We start from the raw sequence: 18,934 nt of genomic DNA on the forward strand, positions 1-18,934 counted from the left end.
ACAGTCCTGGGAAACTCACTGGGCTCCCATTCAGACAATCCTATGAAACCCACTGGGCTCACATTCAGACAGTCCTGTGAAACTCACTGGGCATTTATTCTGACAAAATTTGTGAAACTCACTGGGCTCCCATTCAGACAGTCCTGTGAAACTCACTGGGATCCCATTCAGACAGTCCTGTGTAACTCACTGGGCTCCCATTCAGACAGTCCTGTGAAACTCACTGGGCTCCCATTCAGACAGTCCTGTGAAACTCACTGGGCTCCCATTCAGACAGTCCTGTGAAACTCACTGGGCTCCCATTCTGACAGTCTTGTGAAACTCACTGGGCTCCCATTCAGACAGTCCTGTGAAACTCCCCAGGTTCTGATTTCTACTCTCCAATGACATTTGTTGGATTTTCTGGGATATTTATTTTACTACTGTGTAACAACTTAAATAGTGAGTTAACCGTATTTTCAGAATCAGACCGAGTCCCTTCATCAGGAAGGGTCTCAGCCCGAAATGTCGACAGTGCTTCTCCCTATAGATGTTGCCTGGCTTGCTGTGTTCCACCAGCATTTTGTGTGTGTTGCTTGAATTTCCAGCATCTGCTGATTTCCTCCTGTTTGTTTCAGAATCAGAATCAGGTTTATTATCACCGGCATGTGACGTGAAATTTGTTAACTTAGCATCAGCAGTTCAATATCTAGCATAATCTAGCAGAGAGAGAAAAAATAATAATAATAAATAAAATAAAACATAATAAACAAACAAGTAAATCAGTTACTTATATTGAAGAGATTATTTAAAAATGTGCAAAAACAAAAATACTGTATATTTTACAAAAAGTAAGGTTGGTCCAAAGCTTCAATGTCCATTGAGGAATCAGATGGCAGAGGGAAAGAAGCTGTTCCTGAATTGCTGAATGTGTGTCTTCAGGCTTCTGTACTTCCTACCTGATGGTAACAAGGAGAAAAGGGCATGCCCTGGGTGATGGGAGGTCTTTAATAATGGATGCTACCTTTCTGAGACACCGCTCCCTAAAGATGTCCTGGGTACTTAGCTGGCTAGTGCCCAAGATGGACCTGACTAGATTTACAACCTTCTGCAGCTTCTTCCGGTCCTGTGCAGTAGCCGCTCCGTACCATACAGCAATGAGCCTGTCAAAACGCTCTCCACAGTACAACTATAGAAGTTTTTGAGTGTATTTGTTGACATGCCAAATCGCTTCAAACTCCTAATAAAGTATAGCCGTTGTCTTGCCTTCTTTATGACTACATCAATATGTTGGGACCAGGTTAGATCCTCAGAGATCTTGACACCCAGGAAATTGAAGCTGTTCAATCTCTCCACTTCTGACCCCTCTATGAGGATTGGTATGTGTTCCTTCATGTTACCCTTCCTGAAGTCTACAATCAGCTCTTTCATCTTACTGACGTTGAGTGTCAGTTGTTGCTGCGGCTTCATTCCACTAGTTGGCATATCTCACTCCTGTACACCCTCTCATCACCACCTGAGATTCTACTAACAATTGTTGTATCGTCAGCAAATTTGTAGATGGTGTTTGAGCTATGCCTAGCCACACAGTCATGTGTATACAAAGAGTGTATACAAAAAGCAGTGCTAAGCACACACCCCTGAGGTGCGCCAGTGTTGATCGTCAGCAAAGAGGATATCTTATCACCAATCTGCACAGACTGTGGTCTTCCAGTTAGGAAGTCGAGGATCCAATTACAGAGGTAGGTACAGAGGCCCTCTTTCTGAAACTTCTCTATCAGGATTGTGGGAATGATGGTATTAATTGCTGAGCTATAGTCGATGAACAGCATCCTGATGCAGGTGTTTGTGTTGTCCAAGTGGTCCAATGCCATGTGAAGAGCCATGGAGATTGCGTCTGCCGTCGACCTATTGTGGTGATAGGCAAATTGCAATGAGTCTAGGTCCTTGCTGAGGCAGGAGTTCAGTCTAGCATTAACCAACCTCCCAAAGCATTTCATCACTGTCGATGTGAGTGCTACCAGGCGATAGTCGTTAAGGCAGACAACATTATTCTTCTTTGGCACTGGTATAATTGTTGCCTTTTTAAAGTACGTGGAAACTTTTGCCCGTAGCAGTGAGAGGTTGGTTGGCATAGGTTTTCAGAGCCATACCAGGTACTCCATCTGGACCTTCTGCCTTGTGAGGGTTCACTCTCTTTAAAGACAGAGTAAGATCAGCCTCTGAGACAGAGATCACAGGGTCATCAGGTGCAGCAGGGATTTTCACAGCTGTAGTTGTGTTCTCCCTTTCAAAGCAGGCATAGAAGGCATTGAGTACATCTGGTAGTGAAGCATCACTGCCATTCATACTATTGAGTTTCGCTTTGTGGGAAGTAATGTCTTGCAGTCCCTGCCAGAGTTGCTGTGCATCTGATATCACTTCCAACCTCATTCAAGATTATCCCTTTGCACTTGAAATAGCCCTCCGCAAATCAAATGGAGTATTAATTGGAATAACTGGAAATTCAGAGTGCATGGTGCTACCAAAGTCTTGAGCAAGCCAAGCCTAAACACGTTGACTTTTTGTTGATAGCTTAGAATTAGTTGGCTAATATGTGAGAGTTAAAATCATTTACCTGTTCTGAAACTCCAAAAGCTCAGCATTAATCTTCTCAATGTCTAGTTCATTCCACAGAATGTCATAGTAACCATTAATTTTATACATCACTGCATCGTAAAGACCATACAATTTCTGCAGAAGTCCCAGCTCCTTTCTAAAAAGTAAACAATGGAGTCAAAGAGCAAAAGGTTAACTTTTCATCCTTTCTTCAAATCTTCACACTTAAGTAAAATTATGGGACCATGGTGCAAATCCTGTTCAATAATTTAATTTACATCTCACAAACACAAGCTGTATGCCCAGAACTTACTAACCCTAACTACACCTTTCTGAAATGTGGGAGGAGACCAGAGCTCCAGAGGAAGCCCATGCGGTCATGGGGAGAATGCACAAATTTCTTACAGACAGCAGCAGGAATTGAACCTTAATTGGTGATCGCATGGCACTGATGAGCTACCGTAATTGTTTAGACTTGTGATATGTACAAATGAACTGCACTAATTCCAAATTACCGAGGTATGATTAATCACATACCCTGGCTGAAAAACAACCTCTGAATATAATTATCCAAAGTTCATAGTTCAAATTTCAAAGTACATTAATTATCAAGGTATGTATAAATAACACAACCTCAAGATTCTTCTGCTTACGGGCAGCCACAAAACAAGAAACCAAAAATAACCCAATTTTATAAATAAGAGCAACACACAATGTGCAGAGAGTGAAAAAAACAAACCATGCAAACAATGAAAGCAAGCAACAACGTTCAGAATGAAACTGAGCCTCTCGACCCGAATCCTGGAGCAGCCACACTAAGCCCATAGTGTTGGTCTCGGTTCTTCACATGGCTGGGAAACTGTGGTGAAGCTCTCAGGCATGAAGTCTGGAGCAGCCGGAGTAGGGCACAGCCTCAGCACTGAGGAAAGCAGAGTAAACGTCACAGAGCAGAACCGATCCCAACACTCGCCTCCAGTCCCAACACTGTGCCTTTTCAGTCCATCTGGCCAGCGCTAAAATTGTCTAAGTACCAGGTTCAACCTCTGCACTAGGACCCGGGCCCTGCCACAATGATACACTCTGGGCCTGGACCCCACTGCCATGTTCTGGCCCATACTCAACCTTTCCAAATCGACCCATCACTTAGATTGATCCAACCTCACTCTCGATTCAAGTGGACAGGCCCCGAACCTGCCCCTCCTCCACCCACTCTTTTAACTGCTTCATTAGCTCCAACACTGTCTCCAACTCCTCTTTGAGCATGCTTCAACCTCGATCCAATTCTATCTCACGACTGCACTCCTTGACCCTTGCTCGCCTCTTCATTTTCTTCAGTGATAATGGCATGTTCTTGAGATATTATTAGCGACAAGATGTGAACATTTGTGTATCAGAGGACATGTTGACATGGAAGCTCCAAATAAGTTCCAGCAGGTCAGGCAGCATCTGCAGAGGGAATTGAACAATTAATGTTTCATGAAACCCTTAATCTGGTTTCAACATTAATTGTTCAACTCCCTCCACAGATGCTGCCTGACCAGCTGAATTCCCCCAGCATCTTACTCTTTTTTGCCTGATTCCTCCAATCTGTAACTCCATAGTTCTTGTCCCTGTGTTTTTTTTTGTATAGAAGGTACTCTTGGCTTCTTTACTCATCAAGGCATTTCAAATACTAATAAATCCGTCATGTACCAATAAAATACAATTGGTTCTTTTGGGAAATCCAACTTACTTATTTTTCTGCAGTATTTCATAATCTTGAATAGGCAATCCAAATAAACGTTCTCCTGATGAATATGTTTCAAACTTCCTCCATAGCTCATCAAACCAGCTCTGAAAAGAACATAGTTTAGTTATATTTAATTCTCCTTTGTTTATGCCTCCTATTCTCTGTCCTTTCATCCCAGAAGCACTTCATGATGTTCCAGATAGAGCATAGTGACTTAAAATTTGAGGCAGAAGTTCCACAATTCATATAAATCATTTGAAATAAAGCAACATAATTAGAGTCACTAAGTTTGTTGATAACATAAATAAGCAGATTGTTATATAAAGAGGCTTCAATGGAATAATATTGAAAATTAAAGAACTGCAGAAGCTGGAAATCTGAAAGGGATAATTAAAGGTTGTAGGTAAGTTAAGTAAGTAGCCAATAGGTACTTTAAGACAATATGGAAAATGCTGGGGAATATGGCAAATGTGAAGCTATGTGTTATGACACAAAATCAAAATAGAATACACTAAACAGTGACAGACTGAAGAGCTATGAGTCACAGAGCAATCTGATATCCATATAATTAATTCACAGAAGGGTTATGCTGTACATACGTAGATGTAGTCAGTAAGGAAGAAAGCTCAGAGATCATTATTGTTTATTGCTAAGAGCACGGAATACATATTTAGGGAGGTTATGCTTCAGTTGTATTTTTCATTTGTGAGACTAAAGGACAGTGCACAGTACTAGTTCCTTTACTTAAAGAAGGATGCAAATATATTGAAAGCAGTTCAAAGAAGGTTTACTAAACTAAAGCATTAGGCATGAATGCTTCATAAGAAAAGGCTTGCATCTGCTTACATTTAGTAAACTGAGACTTGATTGAAATATATAAGCTCTTGAGGTTGGTCAGGAGATAATGCTTCTTGATGGAGAATCTAGAATTATGGGCCATTGTCACTAATATAAACACAGATTTCTTGCAAAGTGAAGAAGGTTATCTAAGATTACAGATGTAGATGAAGTAAACTATAGGAGATAGGATGTCATATAGCAACTGTATAAGATGTTGGTGAGACAACACTTGAGACCATCTGGGCATGAAGAACTGGGTCATTCTGCTTGCCTGTGGGAAGGATGTCATTGAACCAGAAAGGCTGGAGAAAAGACATGTGAGAATGTTACTATGACAGGAGGGCTTCAGGTATCAGGAAAGATTGGTTACACTTGGATCAGACAGCACAGGAGGCTGAGGGGTGACCTTACAAAGGTGTCTAAAATCATCTGTGGAGGGAAATCAGCAGCTGACATTTCCGATCAAGACTCTTCATCTGTCCATTTCCTTCCGCGGATGTGCCTGACCTGCTTCTGGTATTTGCTGCAGATTCCAGCATTTGCAGTCTCTTGTCTCTCTCACCAGGATGTGAGATAGGGCACATAGTTAAATTTCAAAGTCCAAAGTAAAACTTATTATCAGAAAATATACATGTCCCCACATACAACTCTGAGATTCTTTATCTGCAGGCATACTTAGCAAATCCATAGAACAGTAACTCTAAACAGGATCTGTAAACTGTAAGCATCAGGAACTGTAAACTAAACAAACTGTGCAAATGCAGGTAATAAATAAATAACAATAAATAATGAGCATCAAGTCTCAGCTAGAGTTTCCCAGAAGGCATGGGGGAGACTTTGAAGTCAGCTGGAAGAAGATTCTGTGGTCTGACAAAACCAAAATTGAGCTTTTTGGCCATCAGACTAAACGCTATGTTGGGCATTATCCGAACACCACACATCATCAAAAACACACCATCCCTACCGTGAAGGATGGAGGTGGCTGCATCATGTTGTGGGGATGCTTCACTGCAACGGGCTCTGGAAGACTTCTGAACATGGAGGGTAAAATGAATACAGCAAAATCCTGGAGGAAAACCTGCTACAATCTTCAAGAGAACTGTGACTTGGGAGAATATTTGTTTTCCAGCAAGACAATGACTCCAAGCATAAAGTCAAAGCTACATAGGAATGGCTTAAAAACAACAAATTTAATGCCCTGGAGTAGCTAAGTCAGAGTCCAGACCTCAATCCAATTGAGAATCTGTGGCTAGACTTGAAAAGGGCTGTTCACTCATGATCCCCAAGCAATCTGACAGAGCTTGAGCAGTTTTGTAAAGAAGAATGTGGAAAAATTGCAACGTCCAGATGTGTAAAGCTGATAGAGACCTATCCACACAGACTCAAGGCTGCATTTGCTGCCAAAGGTACAACCACTAAATACTGACTTGAAGGGGTGAGTAATTATGAAATCAATTATTTTGCTTAATAATTGTAATAAATTTAAACCAATTGGTAGAAATTTGTTTTCACTTTGACATGTAAGAGTCTTTTTCTGTTGATCAGTGTCAAGAAAAGCCAATTAAATCACAGTGAATCAGTGTTGTAAAACAATAAAACATGAAAATTTCTAAGGGTGTGAATACTTTTTATAGGCACTGTAAGTGCCACTGGGCGATAGTCATCTGGACAGGTTACCATGCTCTTCTTGGGCACCGGTACAACTGAAGCTTACATGAAGCAGTTGGGTACCACACAGTGACAGAGTGAGAGGTTGAAGATATTCGTGAACACACCAGTCAGTCAGCACAGATCTTCAGTACTCGGCCAGGTACTCCATCTGGACCAGATGCTTCCCTTTAATTCTCATTTTTGAAGGCAGCCCACACATCACAAGATCACAAGACAAAGGAGCAGAAGTAGGCCATTCGGCCCATTGAGTCTGCTCCACCACTCCACCATGAGCTAAACTATTCTCCCATCTAGTTCCAATTTCCGGCTTTTTCCCCATATCCCTTGATACCCTGACTAATTAGATACCTATCTTCATCATCTTCAGATACTGAGACCACAGGATCTTCGGGAGACATGGGGGTGCATGATGGTTCCTCCCTGTTCTGGTGATTCAAGCAAGTATAGAAGGTACTGAGCTCATCAGGAAGTGAAGCTCTGCTGTCCACTATGCTGTAAGATTTAACTTTGTAGAAGGTTATGGGGCAGTCAAACCCCGCCATTGCTATTGAGCATCCCTCATTGATTCCAGTCTAGTCCAGAACCTCCATTTCACCTGAGAGTTGGCTTTCTGAAGATCAAACTGCATCTCTTGTGGCACTCTTGATCTCCAGACTTGAATGCCTCTGATCTGGCTCTCAGAAAATTCTGGATTTTATCTAGGGCTTCTGATTGGGATAAACCCTGAGCGATTTTGTGGGGACACACTCACCTAGAGCTGTTTTAATAAAGTCTATGATGATCCTGGTGTAGTCATTCAGGTCCTCAGATGAGTTCTTGAACACTGCCCAGTGCAATGACTCAAGGCAATCCTGTAACAGTTCTTCTCCCTCTTGTGACCATATCTTAGTTGTCTTGATCTCTGCAGCCTTGCTCTTTAGGCTCTGCCTGTATGCAGGTAGCAGGAGTACAGACAAATGGACCGATTTGCCAAAATGCAGCTTAGGAAAGGAACGATAGGCATTCCTTATCATAGTGTAGCAGTGGTCCAGTGTGTTGGGATCTCTGGTGCAACAGATTACGTGCTAGTGATAATGAGGCAAGATTTTCTTCAGACAGGGCCTGGTTAAAGTTGCTGACTACAATTTGAAATGCATCAGAATGAGCTGGTTCTTGTTACAGACAACATAGTGTGGTTTTGCGAGTGCTTGATTATAATCGGCCACTGGTGGTATGTAAGCTGTGGTCAGGATCACAAATGAGAACTCCTGAGGTCTACATTTAATCATTAGTTGTTCTAAGTCAGGGGAACAAGAAGTTGATGCAACCCCAATGACTGCGTACCAACAAGAATTGACTAAACAGCAAACGCCGCCACATCTTTCCTTACCGGAGTTCATGGCTCCATCCATTCTGAAAATCATAAAACCTTCCAGTCACATCACTGCATCCAATGTATCCACATTTAACCGAGTTTCAGTGCCACAAACAACTGAGATCTGCCTCTGACACAGCAGCCTTGCCCGGAGATCATCAAACTTATTTTATAGCGACTGCATTTTCACCAACAAGATTCTAGAGCCTCCACCAGCTCTTCTGATAGCATATTCAAGATATTCATCATCATCTTTTATCCCTCAAATCTTCTATAAATTTCTTCCCTCTCACCCTCCATTATAGATTCACCTACCCTGGGAAAATACTCTCATTATGTTTGTCTATGCTCCTCATATTTTTATAAACACCGAGCCTTAAGGTTTGATCGCAAACATTTCATCACCAGTCGAGGTGACATCATCAATGCACAACTTGAGTGTTGTTTCTGCAGAGAGCTCACGTTTATATTGGTCTAGCTCAGTACTCTGACTGGTTGGCTATCGGGCTGGCTGCTCATCTCTGCTGGGTCCCAGCAAACCAGATAGACGAGTGATCGCCACTGGCCCGTATCCCTGGTTATCAATCGCTGTGAGTATTGGTTCCTCTTTTGGCTCACTCTCAGCCCTAATCCTGCAGATGCACAGGTGTGTAAATTGTGTCCAGTTCTATACACTTGTTAATAGAGTCTTCCATTGAGAAGCAGGCTTCAAAGAATTCTCTTGATTTCCTGCTTGGTGCTGCTGCCAGGACTTTTGTAGTTTCCAAAATGAACTTGTGTTCCTCTAGATTGTCATGTACTGAGATGAGTAACAGATGATGATGTCTTCTTACGGCTAGCTGATGTTCATGCATTCACATTGATAATGTTTTTCCCGTCTGTCCTACATATTGTTTGGGGCAGGCTCCTCATTGGAGTTGGTATATGATATTTGTTCTCTCCATGTAGGCTGTTGGATCTTTGGGTCTCGAGATGAGAATTCTGGATTTGTGTACTACCATTATTTGCTGTGGTTGAAGCAGTGTTGCCGTCATTTCAGAAATATTCCTGATGTATAGTAGGGTTAGCTTCTTTCGTGTCTATGCATTCGGAGTTAGAAGGCTGTTTCTTGTGATAAAGTTGTTTGGTCATCGTGTGTGAATACTTTGAAAAAGTGATTTTCATCTTTAGGTCTGCACTACTGCAGTGTGTTTCCACTCGGTTAAATAGCATTTGGGCGCAACTTAGCTTGGTGGCAGGTGAGGTGATTGCGGTGATAGTTAAGGATTTGGTCTGTATTCGGTTTTTTTCCACAAACCTATGTTTCCAAACTTCCATCCACACTCCTCCTGGGTGTTGATTATTTGCTTCAACTCACACAGTAAGAATAATACCATTGAATACATTGCTGATTCAGTGTTGTATCTCTTTTATCTGGTTTTGTTTGAGTATGACAAACGTGACTTCAACATAGCACACCCATAGTTTTGGTTTGATGATTGGTAATATTGTCCTCTCCAGTGTTTGCAGGACAGCTTCTGTGATGAGACCAGATAAAGGAGATCTCATCAGTGTTCCTTTCAGTTGTTTGTAGAGTTGTCCGCTAAATTTGAAGTATAATGTTAAGTAAAAGTTCAATAGTCCGCATATACTCTGGGGTCTCATCGACTGGGTAGTCTGCTGTTGGTTTTTAAGTAGCTTGCATATGGTTTCTTTTGCTAAATTATAGTCAATTGACATGAAGAGTGCGGTTGCATTGAACGAGACCATAATATCATCGTTGTCCAGCTGGATGTTCTGCAGCTTCTGTAAAGACTGTTGTATGTTTCCACAGTTCTTTCATCAGTTTGTAGGCTGGGGTTCCAGGTAATGAAATGATAGGTCACAGGGAAATGCCATCTTTGTGGAGCTTCAGTAGTCCATAGAATTCTGCAATGTTCACATCATCTGCCTTCATTCTGAGATGTTCCTGTCTGGTTATTTCCTGCGTGGTTTTCAGCTTGCATAAGGTTGCGTTGATCTGACTGGCGAATATTCAGGTTGCAATATTGTCAATTGGTCGATATGTAGTACTGTCTCTGAGTAATGCTGTGGCCTTTTTGATGTAGTTGGCTTTGTCTAGCTTGACAGTCATGAGTCCTTTGTCTTCTGGTAGTATTACAACACAATTTACGAACCTATATGTCTGCGGAATCGGGGTCGAGGGTGAGTCACAGGCACCTGACAATCACAGCGACAGATAACCCAGGATACGGGCCAGTGGAGATCACTCAGCTATCCAGTTGGCATGATTGCTAACCAATCAGGACAATAAGTTAGACCAATATACACATGAGCACTTGGCAGAAACGACACTTAATTGCACACTGATGATGGTACATTGACTGGTGATGAAACATTTGCAATCTAACCTCCAAGCTTGGACAACAACCCTACATACCAATGCTACCAATTCTCTCTCTCATTTCAAACCCATAAGGTTGCCCCTCAACCTCTGAGATTATCCAATCTCTTCTTACAACTCCAGCCTTCCATTCCAGTCGACATCTTACTGAATCTCTATTTCATTCTCACCATTGCTACCACATTCTTCCTATACTGTGGTGACTAGAACTGTACACAATATTCTAAATGCAGTCTAACCAATATTTTGTACAACTGCAATATGATGTCCCAACTCTAATGCTCAAACCTTAGCTTATGAAGGCAAGGTTATCAAATGTCTTTTCTGACCACACCAGCCACCTGTGTCAACATTTTCAGGGAACTATGAACTGTATATCAACACTCCTGACATCCTTCCCATTTACTGTCTATGCCCTGTTCATTTTTGACATCCCAAAATGCAATATCCCATATACACACTGTGGCCACATTAATAGGTACAGTAGTGGAACCCGGTGTGCTCCTCTGCTGCTGTAGCCTTTCCATTTCAAGATTCAACATGTTGTGCATTCATAGATTCTCTTCTACACAACACTGTGGTAACATGTGGTTATTTGAGTTTCTGTGTCCTTCTTGTCAGCTTAAACCAGTCTTGTTATTCTCCTCTGACCTCTCTCATTAACGAAGAATTTTCACCCACAAAACTACCACTTACTGGATGCTTTTCACACCATTCTCTGCAAACTCTAGGGACTGTTGTGCGTGAAAATCCCAGGAGAGCAGCAATTTCTAAGATACTCAAACCACCCTGTCTGGTACCAATTATCATTCCACAGTCAAAATCACTTAGATCACATTTCTTCCCCATTCTGATGTTTGGTCTGAACAACAACTGAACCTCTTGATGAAGTCTGCATGCTTTTATGCATTGAGTTGCTGCCAATGATTGGCTAATTAGATATTTGCATTGACAAGCAGGTTTACAGGTTTACCCAATAAAGTGGCCACTGAGAGTATGTCTGGACTAAATCCCATCCACCCAACTTTCCATCTAATCCACAGCCCTCTGTACCTTTAGACAACTCTCTTTAATACCCATGACTCCAGCACTTTTCATGTTGCCTGCAAACATACTATTTGTACTCCCAGGAGAGCTACTGGATTCATAAATAAGAACACAGTGAAGTTCATGACAGTACAAAAAGCAGGAATGACTTCAACCTTCCAAGCAAAGCTGGCAGCAGTAAACAGGAAATAATGGAAAATCATTCTTAACAAGGAAAACCATAACAGTGTAACATATCTGCATATAAAGATCTGAGAGACTGCAGATACTGCAATCTGAAGCCAAAGGAAAAGTTGCTGAAGGAACTCAGCAGGTGAGACAGCATCTGTAAAGGTAAAGCCAGAGTTACCATTTCAGTCAAGACCCTACATTAGGACATTGAACTACCTGAAAGATTTGCAATCTGGTACTGGCTTCTGCAGGTGCAATGCCTGGAACCATAGGACCTTCCTGAAATAAAAGAAATACCAATTTTCAAAGAATTATCTATTTATAATATTCAAGAAAATATCAAGTCACATGAATTAAGAAACAGGAGTAGGAATCAGCTAGTGTGCTCTTAAAATCTATTTTGCCATTTAACAACAGGGGTTTAAATGTCCTTGCCAATTTTACAAGAGGTTTAGCATCAAAGGTTTTAAGATGTGCACAGAATGTTGTCACAGTCTCAAAAGCAAAATAGCAACATAAAAACATATGAAACAGAAATAAGAGTCATTGAGTCATAGAAACTGGTCTTTTGTTCTATCATGTCCATGCTGACCATAAAATATGCTAATCCCACATGGTCCATAGCCATCTTAGCAAGTTAAATGCTTACCTGCATACTTCTTAAATATTATGAGAGTGCCTGATTCCACCAGCTACTCAGGAAGTGAATTCCATATTCCAAGCACTTACTGGATGATAAAGTTCTTCCTCAGATCCACTTTAAACCTTGCACCCTAAATCTATGTACCGCCTGCTTTAGCGAACTCTACCATCTCTCCTACTTATGCCCTCGTTGTAGATTAGCTCGATCATGTTCTCCCTCAGGATCCTCTGCTGCAAGGAACAAAAATCCAGCCTATCTAGTCTCTCTTCAAAACATTCCATCTGAAGCAACATCCTGGTGAGTTTCCTCTCCACAACTGTACACAAGACTCCAACTATGACCTAACCATTATTTTATGAAGTTGTATCATAAACTCCCTCATATTCCATGCCTCAGCTCTAAGTATTCTGTATGCTTCTTTATCATCATATCTACCTGTGCTGCCATTTTCAGGGATCTTTTGACGTGTACACTAAAATCCCTTTGTTCCTAGGGTCATGGTGTCTCATATTATAAGACAGCCAAAAGATATCATGTTACACTTATCGGGATTAAATTCTTTCTACCATTTCCCTACCCAACTTACCAGTTGATGAGTACCATCTATGGCTGACGTCCAAGTTGCAATTTACTAATTATAATTTATGTATTCACATCTGAGTTGTAAATGTATAAAATGGTAGTAAGGTTCCCAGGACTGATGCTTAAAGCATACTGCTTGTCACAAGTTTTCAATCACAAAGGAACCCTTTCCATCACCTCTGTCCCTCTCAAGCCAATTTTGGATACAATTTTCTGACTAGCCTTAGATCATATGGGCTTTAACCTTCTTGACAAGCTTTTCATGTTGAACCTTTTCAAAGTCCTCACTGGAATCTAAGTTAACTCTATTGCTCTCATCTACATATTTAGTTATCTCATGAAAAATCTCAGTTCAGTAAGTCAGACTGGATCTCCCAACAATAAATCTGTGCTCACTATCCTTGATCAGTATCTATCCTTCCAACTGCAGATTTGTCCTCTCGATTATACCTTACCCCAATGATTTCCGTACTCACTGTTCTATAATTACATTCTCACAGAAAGGTACCAAATCTGATGTCTCCCAATCACCTGGCACATCATCTGTGATCAGTAAATATTTAAATATCTTCATCAGAGTCTGAGCAATCTCCACTCTTATTAGAATGAGATTTTTTTAATATAGCTTCACTCTGTTCTTAAGTAATCATTGCACAGTGAAATGATGATTATTATGACTATTTTAGACAGAGGTTAATGAATATACTCATTCACTTAGGGAGGCAGTGAATTTGTTCAGTATTGAAGAAGGAATTGTATACATGTGTTGTAGGTGACTTCTCCATGTGAAGGATTTGTGCCAGATTTGAAAACCTGAGTGATTAGATGGATCAAAATGATTCTTTCGCGATTAACTAAAACCACATAATAATTGATTACCCTTTCATACTGTCGTCCATATTTGAGCACTTCCTTCTGGAAAACTTCCACTGCCTCTAGCAGGTCAGCTTTAAATTTGGGCTGGACTTGTACCAGTTCATCTTGTATATTTCTCTGTTTCAAACAAAAACAATTATACCACAGGATAATACCACTATTGCTATTATATAGCTAGCTGTTACTGTATGTAGCTAATCAAAATTGAAGAAGGAAATTTGTAAAAGTCAGTTTTGCTGAAGTCAATGAAACTGAATTTTCAAAAGAGGGTACATGAATTGTATTAACATATTGCAAGCCAATTATGGCATACTTCCACCCCAAGCCTATAGCAGTTGAAAGACATTTAAATTCAATAGTGCAGTTAATGTGTGAGCGATTAACACACTGAGACAAAATTCATGACAGTGATATTCACTGCATATCATTGGGCTTCATTCATCAGCTGATAGCACCAGATGTAGATGATTAACCACAACTTGAATTTCTGAAAGGCAACATGCTTTGTGGCTGATAGTGGAAAGTCATTCCATAGATTTTGCAAGTTTCGTGGATGCCTCAAGTGAAACTGGCACGGTGGTCTGGTTGATGAAGGCACTGGGAGCCCTGTGATTCTTGGTGCAAGCACATTCTGCCCTTTCAGGTGGGTTATAAACTGAAATAAAAAGTTAGATTTTGAGAAAATTGTCTTTGTCTCCAAGAAACCACCTATTAATATGTCATTTTGATGGAAATAGAGTAGACTAAGGAAAAATAAAAGCATTATAATAGCTAACTGGGCAGTGACGTTATGATAACTGAATTTGCGAGGAGTGGAAGGTATCACAGTTGTAAAGTACTGCAGTAGTAACATGTAGCATGTGGAATGCAGCAAAGGAACAAGAGATAACTGCATTAGACTCAGCACTATTCTGCGAACTGGAAGCTGACAATGCACAACAGGACACTGCCAAAATAATTATTGCATGACTGTATCATTTCCAACTTTCTGGTAGTCCTCAGGTAATTATGTATGAAGGTCAGGTCAATGCTTGAAGGTGAGAGTTGGTTATGACTATATTTGAGAAATATATGAATTCAAGAAGCTGCTGGGGGCTTGGATTTTGGATTAAAGTGAAATGAATTGGGTGGTTCTTCAATGGGCGAATCCAGGATTGACAAATTGACTATCGTTGAGGGGCATTAGATGCAGTGGAAAACTGAAAACTGGACAAGCAGTGGATCATAAATTATAAAATATATGAATCCTGGCACCAATTATTGTGAATTAACCAACATTCTGGTTTAATCACCACTGGTACAAGGACATCCAAAAACATTAATCTGAAGAAAGAAATGAATGATCTTAATATATTAATGAAAACCACATTTATAGTCACAGTAACAAGCCCCATAAGCCACTATGTTAATGTCAGCCAGCTTCCCAATCTATACTAATCTGACCTGCCTACATTCACATAAATGTGTGGTGGAAAGTGTGCTGACAGGCTGCATTACAGCCTGACATGGAAACACCAATGCCTTTGAGCAGAAAATCCTTCAAACCATCCTCAACCATCAGGCTCTTGAACAAAAAGGGATAGCTACACTCACTTAAGGATTCTGTTATATTGTCATTTCATGCCTATTATTTATTGCTATCTATTTACATCTGCATTTGCACAGTTTGTTTACAGTTTACAGTTCCTGTTCTATAGATTTGCTAAGAAAAGGAATCTCAGGGTTGTATGTGGTGACATGTATGTACTCTGATAATAAATTTTTACTTTGAACTCATGCCATGTCACTCTATGCCCTGCTCATTCAAGTACTGTACCTATAAAAATTCCTCTGAAATGTTGCTGCAGTTCCTGCCTCCAATATCTCCTGGGGCAGCCTATTCCAGATAAAAACCTTGCTTTGTGTGTAAAAAAAAACCTTTCTGATCCCTTCTAACCTGCCCCTGTTTCAGCTGAAACCCACGCCCTCTAGGGAGGGATACTCAGTCTATCTAACCTATCTTGCCTCTCATTATTTTTCATACTTCTATGATGTTGTCTGTCAGAGTCCGTCACTCTAGGGAAAACAGACACAGCCTATTTGGTAACTCAAACTCTCCCAATTTGCACACAATACAACACTCACAGCTTTAACTTGCAGTTTGTTGAAGAAGTACCGCAGTGTGTCAGCCCCCTCCGCTTCCTCCTTTGAAATCTCCACTTCATACTTATTCAGGATACTATATGCTTCCTAGGAGCAAAAAATGGATAGAATTCAGTTAAAATAATATCTGTATCTGTGCCATCAAAATGAATTACACATAAAAGGGATAAATTGAATTTATAACTTTTACAGATGCACTACATAAAGCATCCTATCCAGATCAGAATCAGAATCAGGTTTATTATCATCAGCATGTGACATAAAATTTGTTAACTTAGCAGTAGCAGCAGTTCAGTGCAATACATAATCTAGCAGAGGTACATCACAGATTGGTATGGCAACTGCTCTGCCTAATACAGCAAGAAATTGCAGTGTTGTAAATGCAACTCTGTACATCATGCAAACCAGATTTTACTCCATTGACTATACTCTTGCAGTTGCCTTGGAAAAGCAGACAATATATTAAAAACCCCTCCCACCCTGGTCATTCTCTCTTCTCCCCTCACCTGATGGACAGAAAATGCACAAGATTGAAAACATAGATACCACCAGACTCAAGAACAGCTTCCATCATGCTACGATCAGACCTTTTCAAATGCTGAAGATTGATTTTTGATCTCTCATAAACCAACAGATCAGGAATTAAATATTTCCATCTACCATATTAATAATTAGCTTGGCTAATGTTAGAATATTGAAGCACTGGATGAAAAAAAGTATGTCCTCTTCTACCATCCTGCATACAACAATAAAATAATATCATTAACTATATCCTGAGCTTCAGGTGGTTAAAAAGAAATAAAATATTAAAGGGGTATACAGGTTACAGAGCTGATTGCACTAGACAGGCTGTAGGCTAAGTGTTGGGAAATATTATAGATAGGTATTTGATTGTGGATCAAAGGCCATGATTTCATGCTGAATGACTTGATTACAATGAAACAAGATTATAATTTATGTACTTGATGAACAGATAAATGATTGGGATGAGTGATTTTTTCCATGGCCTAACTTATTTATAACTTATCTAATACCTTACAAGATGTCAGCTCCAAATGCTTCATTTAACCATACTTAAGGTTTACTGACTATTACAGTGCAAGAAAAAGGACATCTAGCCTATAAGTACACTAACTTATACATGTCCAGCATTATTTCTGTCATGAACTGTAATCAAATTGTAGGCACCCCATATCTTCATGCTTATTGACTTGCATATTTTCCTCTCGCAAAACACAGATGTTTTTAGAATATGTGTTCATTGCTGTTGGAACACAGGTACATTTTTTCATGGATCTCCCTGTGGGACACAAGACCCCACTTTTATTTTTGCAATTGGAAGTTATCTTTCCTGAATGGCACGATTGTGACTTCACTAAGATGAGTTATCAGGGATTCTTCTTTCCAGAAGAGTGAAACAAACATTAAAAAAAAATAAGAAATAGCTGCAGACATAAGGTATTTGTGCAAAAAAGACTATTTCCTTGCAGTAAAATTCTCAGACTCGATGAATCGCATATTTAGCCTTCACACCTGTTCCACAAGCCAAGAATCTTGTTATGCACATTTACATAGAGTAATTGGTGACGAGTATCTCGATACAGTGAAAAACTTTTATTTGCATAACATTCAGGGATATCAATCAATACATGAGTAAATCAAGGTCATATAAGGGGTAAAAAAACACAATGCAGAATATAATGTCACAGAGAAAGTGCAGTGCAGGTAAACAAATAAAGTGCAAGGGCCAAAGAGAGGCAAACTGAAAAATCAAAGGTCACAGAGACATCTTTGCCTTTTTCCTGTATTAACTCCATGTATATTGATTCTCTTAATATCTGAAGGTCTATCGACCTTTGCCTCGAATATACTCAGAGAGTGAACCTCTAAAACCCTCTAGAGTGAAGAATTACAATGATTCACAACTCTCTGGTTAAATAACCTTCTCAACTCTGCCCTGAACGCCAGACCCCTTAATACTGTTTACCCTACTTCTCGATCCCCTGTCATTCTTTTAAATTCTACAGATTAGTACAGATTGCTTAATCTCTCCTCAGATAATATAGGAGCACCTATATATTTAATCCTATCTTTTGTAAATAAGGGTGCCAAATTTTCAGAAATATTTCATATTTATCTCTTAAATTGTAAGTAATTTTTTCAAGTGGAATGCAGCTAAAAATTTCATTCTTCTAATGATCTATACTTAAGTATGAATCTGATTTCCAAGTAACTGCAATAGCCTTTTTGGCTACTGCCAATGCAATTTTTATGAATTCTTTCTGATAATTATTCAATTTGGATTTCGATTTTATCCCTTCAATATCGCCTAGCAAAAATAATGTTGGATTATGTGGAAGTTGTATTCCAATAATTTGTTCCAGTAAAACTCTTAAATTTGTCCAAAAAGGTTGAAATTTAAAACAAGACCAAGTAGAGTGTAAAAAAGTACCAATTTCTTGATTACATCGAAAACATTGATCAGATAAATTTGAGTTTAATCTATTTATTTTTGTGATGTAATATATATTTGATGTAAAAAGTTATATTGTACTAATCTTAGTCAAACACTTATTGTATTTGTCATACTGTCAAGACATAATCTTGACCAACTTGTTTCATCAATTTTAATATTCAAATCAGTTTCCCATTTTTGTCTTGACTTACGAATTCCTTGTTTAATTGCCTGTTTTTGAATCAAATTATACATACCAGAAATAATTTTTTTAATTTTTCCTTTATGAATTAAAGTTTCTATTTCATTAGGTTTCAGCAATAACATTGTTTGACCCAGTTTATCTCTTAAATAAGCCCTTAATTGGAAATAACAGAAAAGAGTGTTATTTGATATTTTATATTTATTCTTTAATTGGTCAAATGACATTAATATACCTCCTTCAAAACAGTCTCCTATATATC

General features: G+C 39.6%; 1 protein-coding gene across 1 annotated transcript in view; it reads right to left on the reverse strand.

The window, feature by feature from the left end:
• Positions 1-18,934, reverse strand: part of LOC140732659 (dynein axonemal heavy chain 8-like) — a 704,719-nt gene that overhangs the window by 509,650 nt on the left and 176,135 nt on the right. The window contains exons 28-32 of the mRNA XM_073055352.1: positions 15,998-16,102; positions 13,877-13,990; positions 11,989-12,051; positions 4,310-4,410; positions 2,597-2,734 (exon numbers count right to left, since the gene is read on the reverse strand). Of these exons, the coding sequence (XP_072911453.1) occupies positions 2,597-2,734; positions 4,310-4,410; positions 11,989-12,051; positions 13,877-13,990; positions 15,998-16,102 (521 nt within the window). The remainder of the gene's footprint in view (positions 1-2,596; positions 2,735-4,309; positions 4,411-11,988; positions 12,052-13,876; positions 13,991-15,997; positions 16,103-18,934) is intronic.

The sequence above is a fragment of the Hemitrygon akajei genome, chromosome 9 (assembly GCF_048418815.1).
Source record: "Hemitrygon akajei chromosome 9, sHemAka1.3, whole genome shotgun sequence".
Classification (NCBI taxonomy): domain Eukaryota; kingdom Metazoa; phylum Chordata; class Chondrichthyes; order Myliobatiformes; family Dasyatidae; genus Hemitrygon; species Hemitrygon akajei.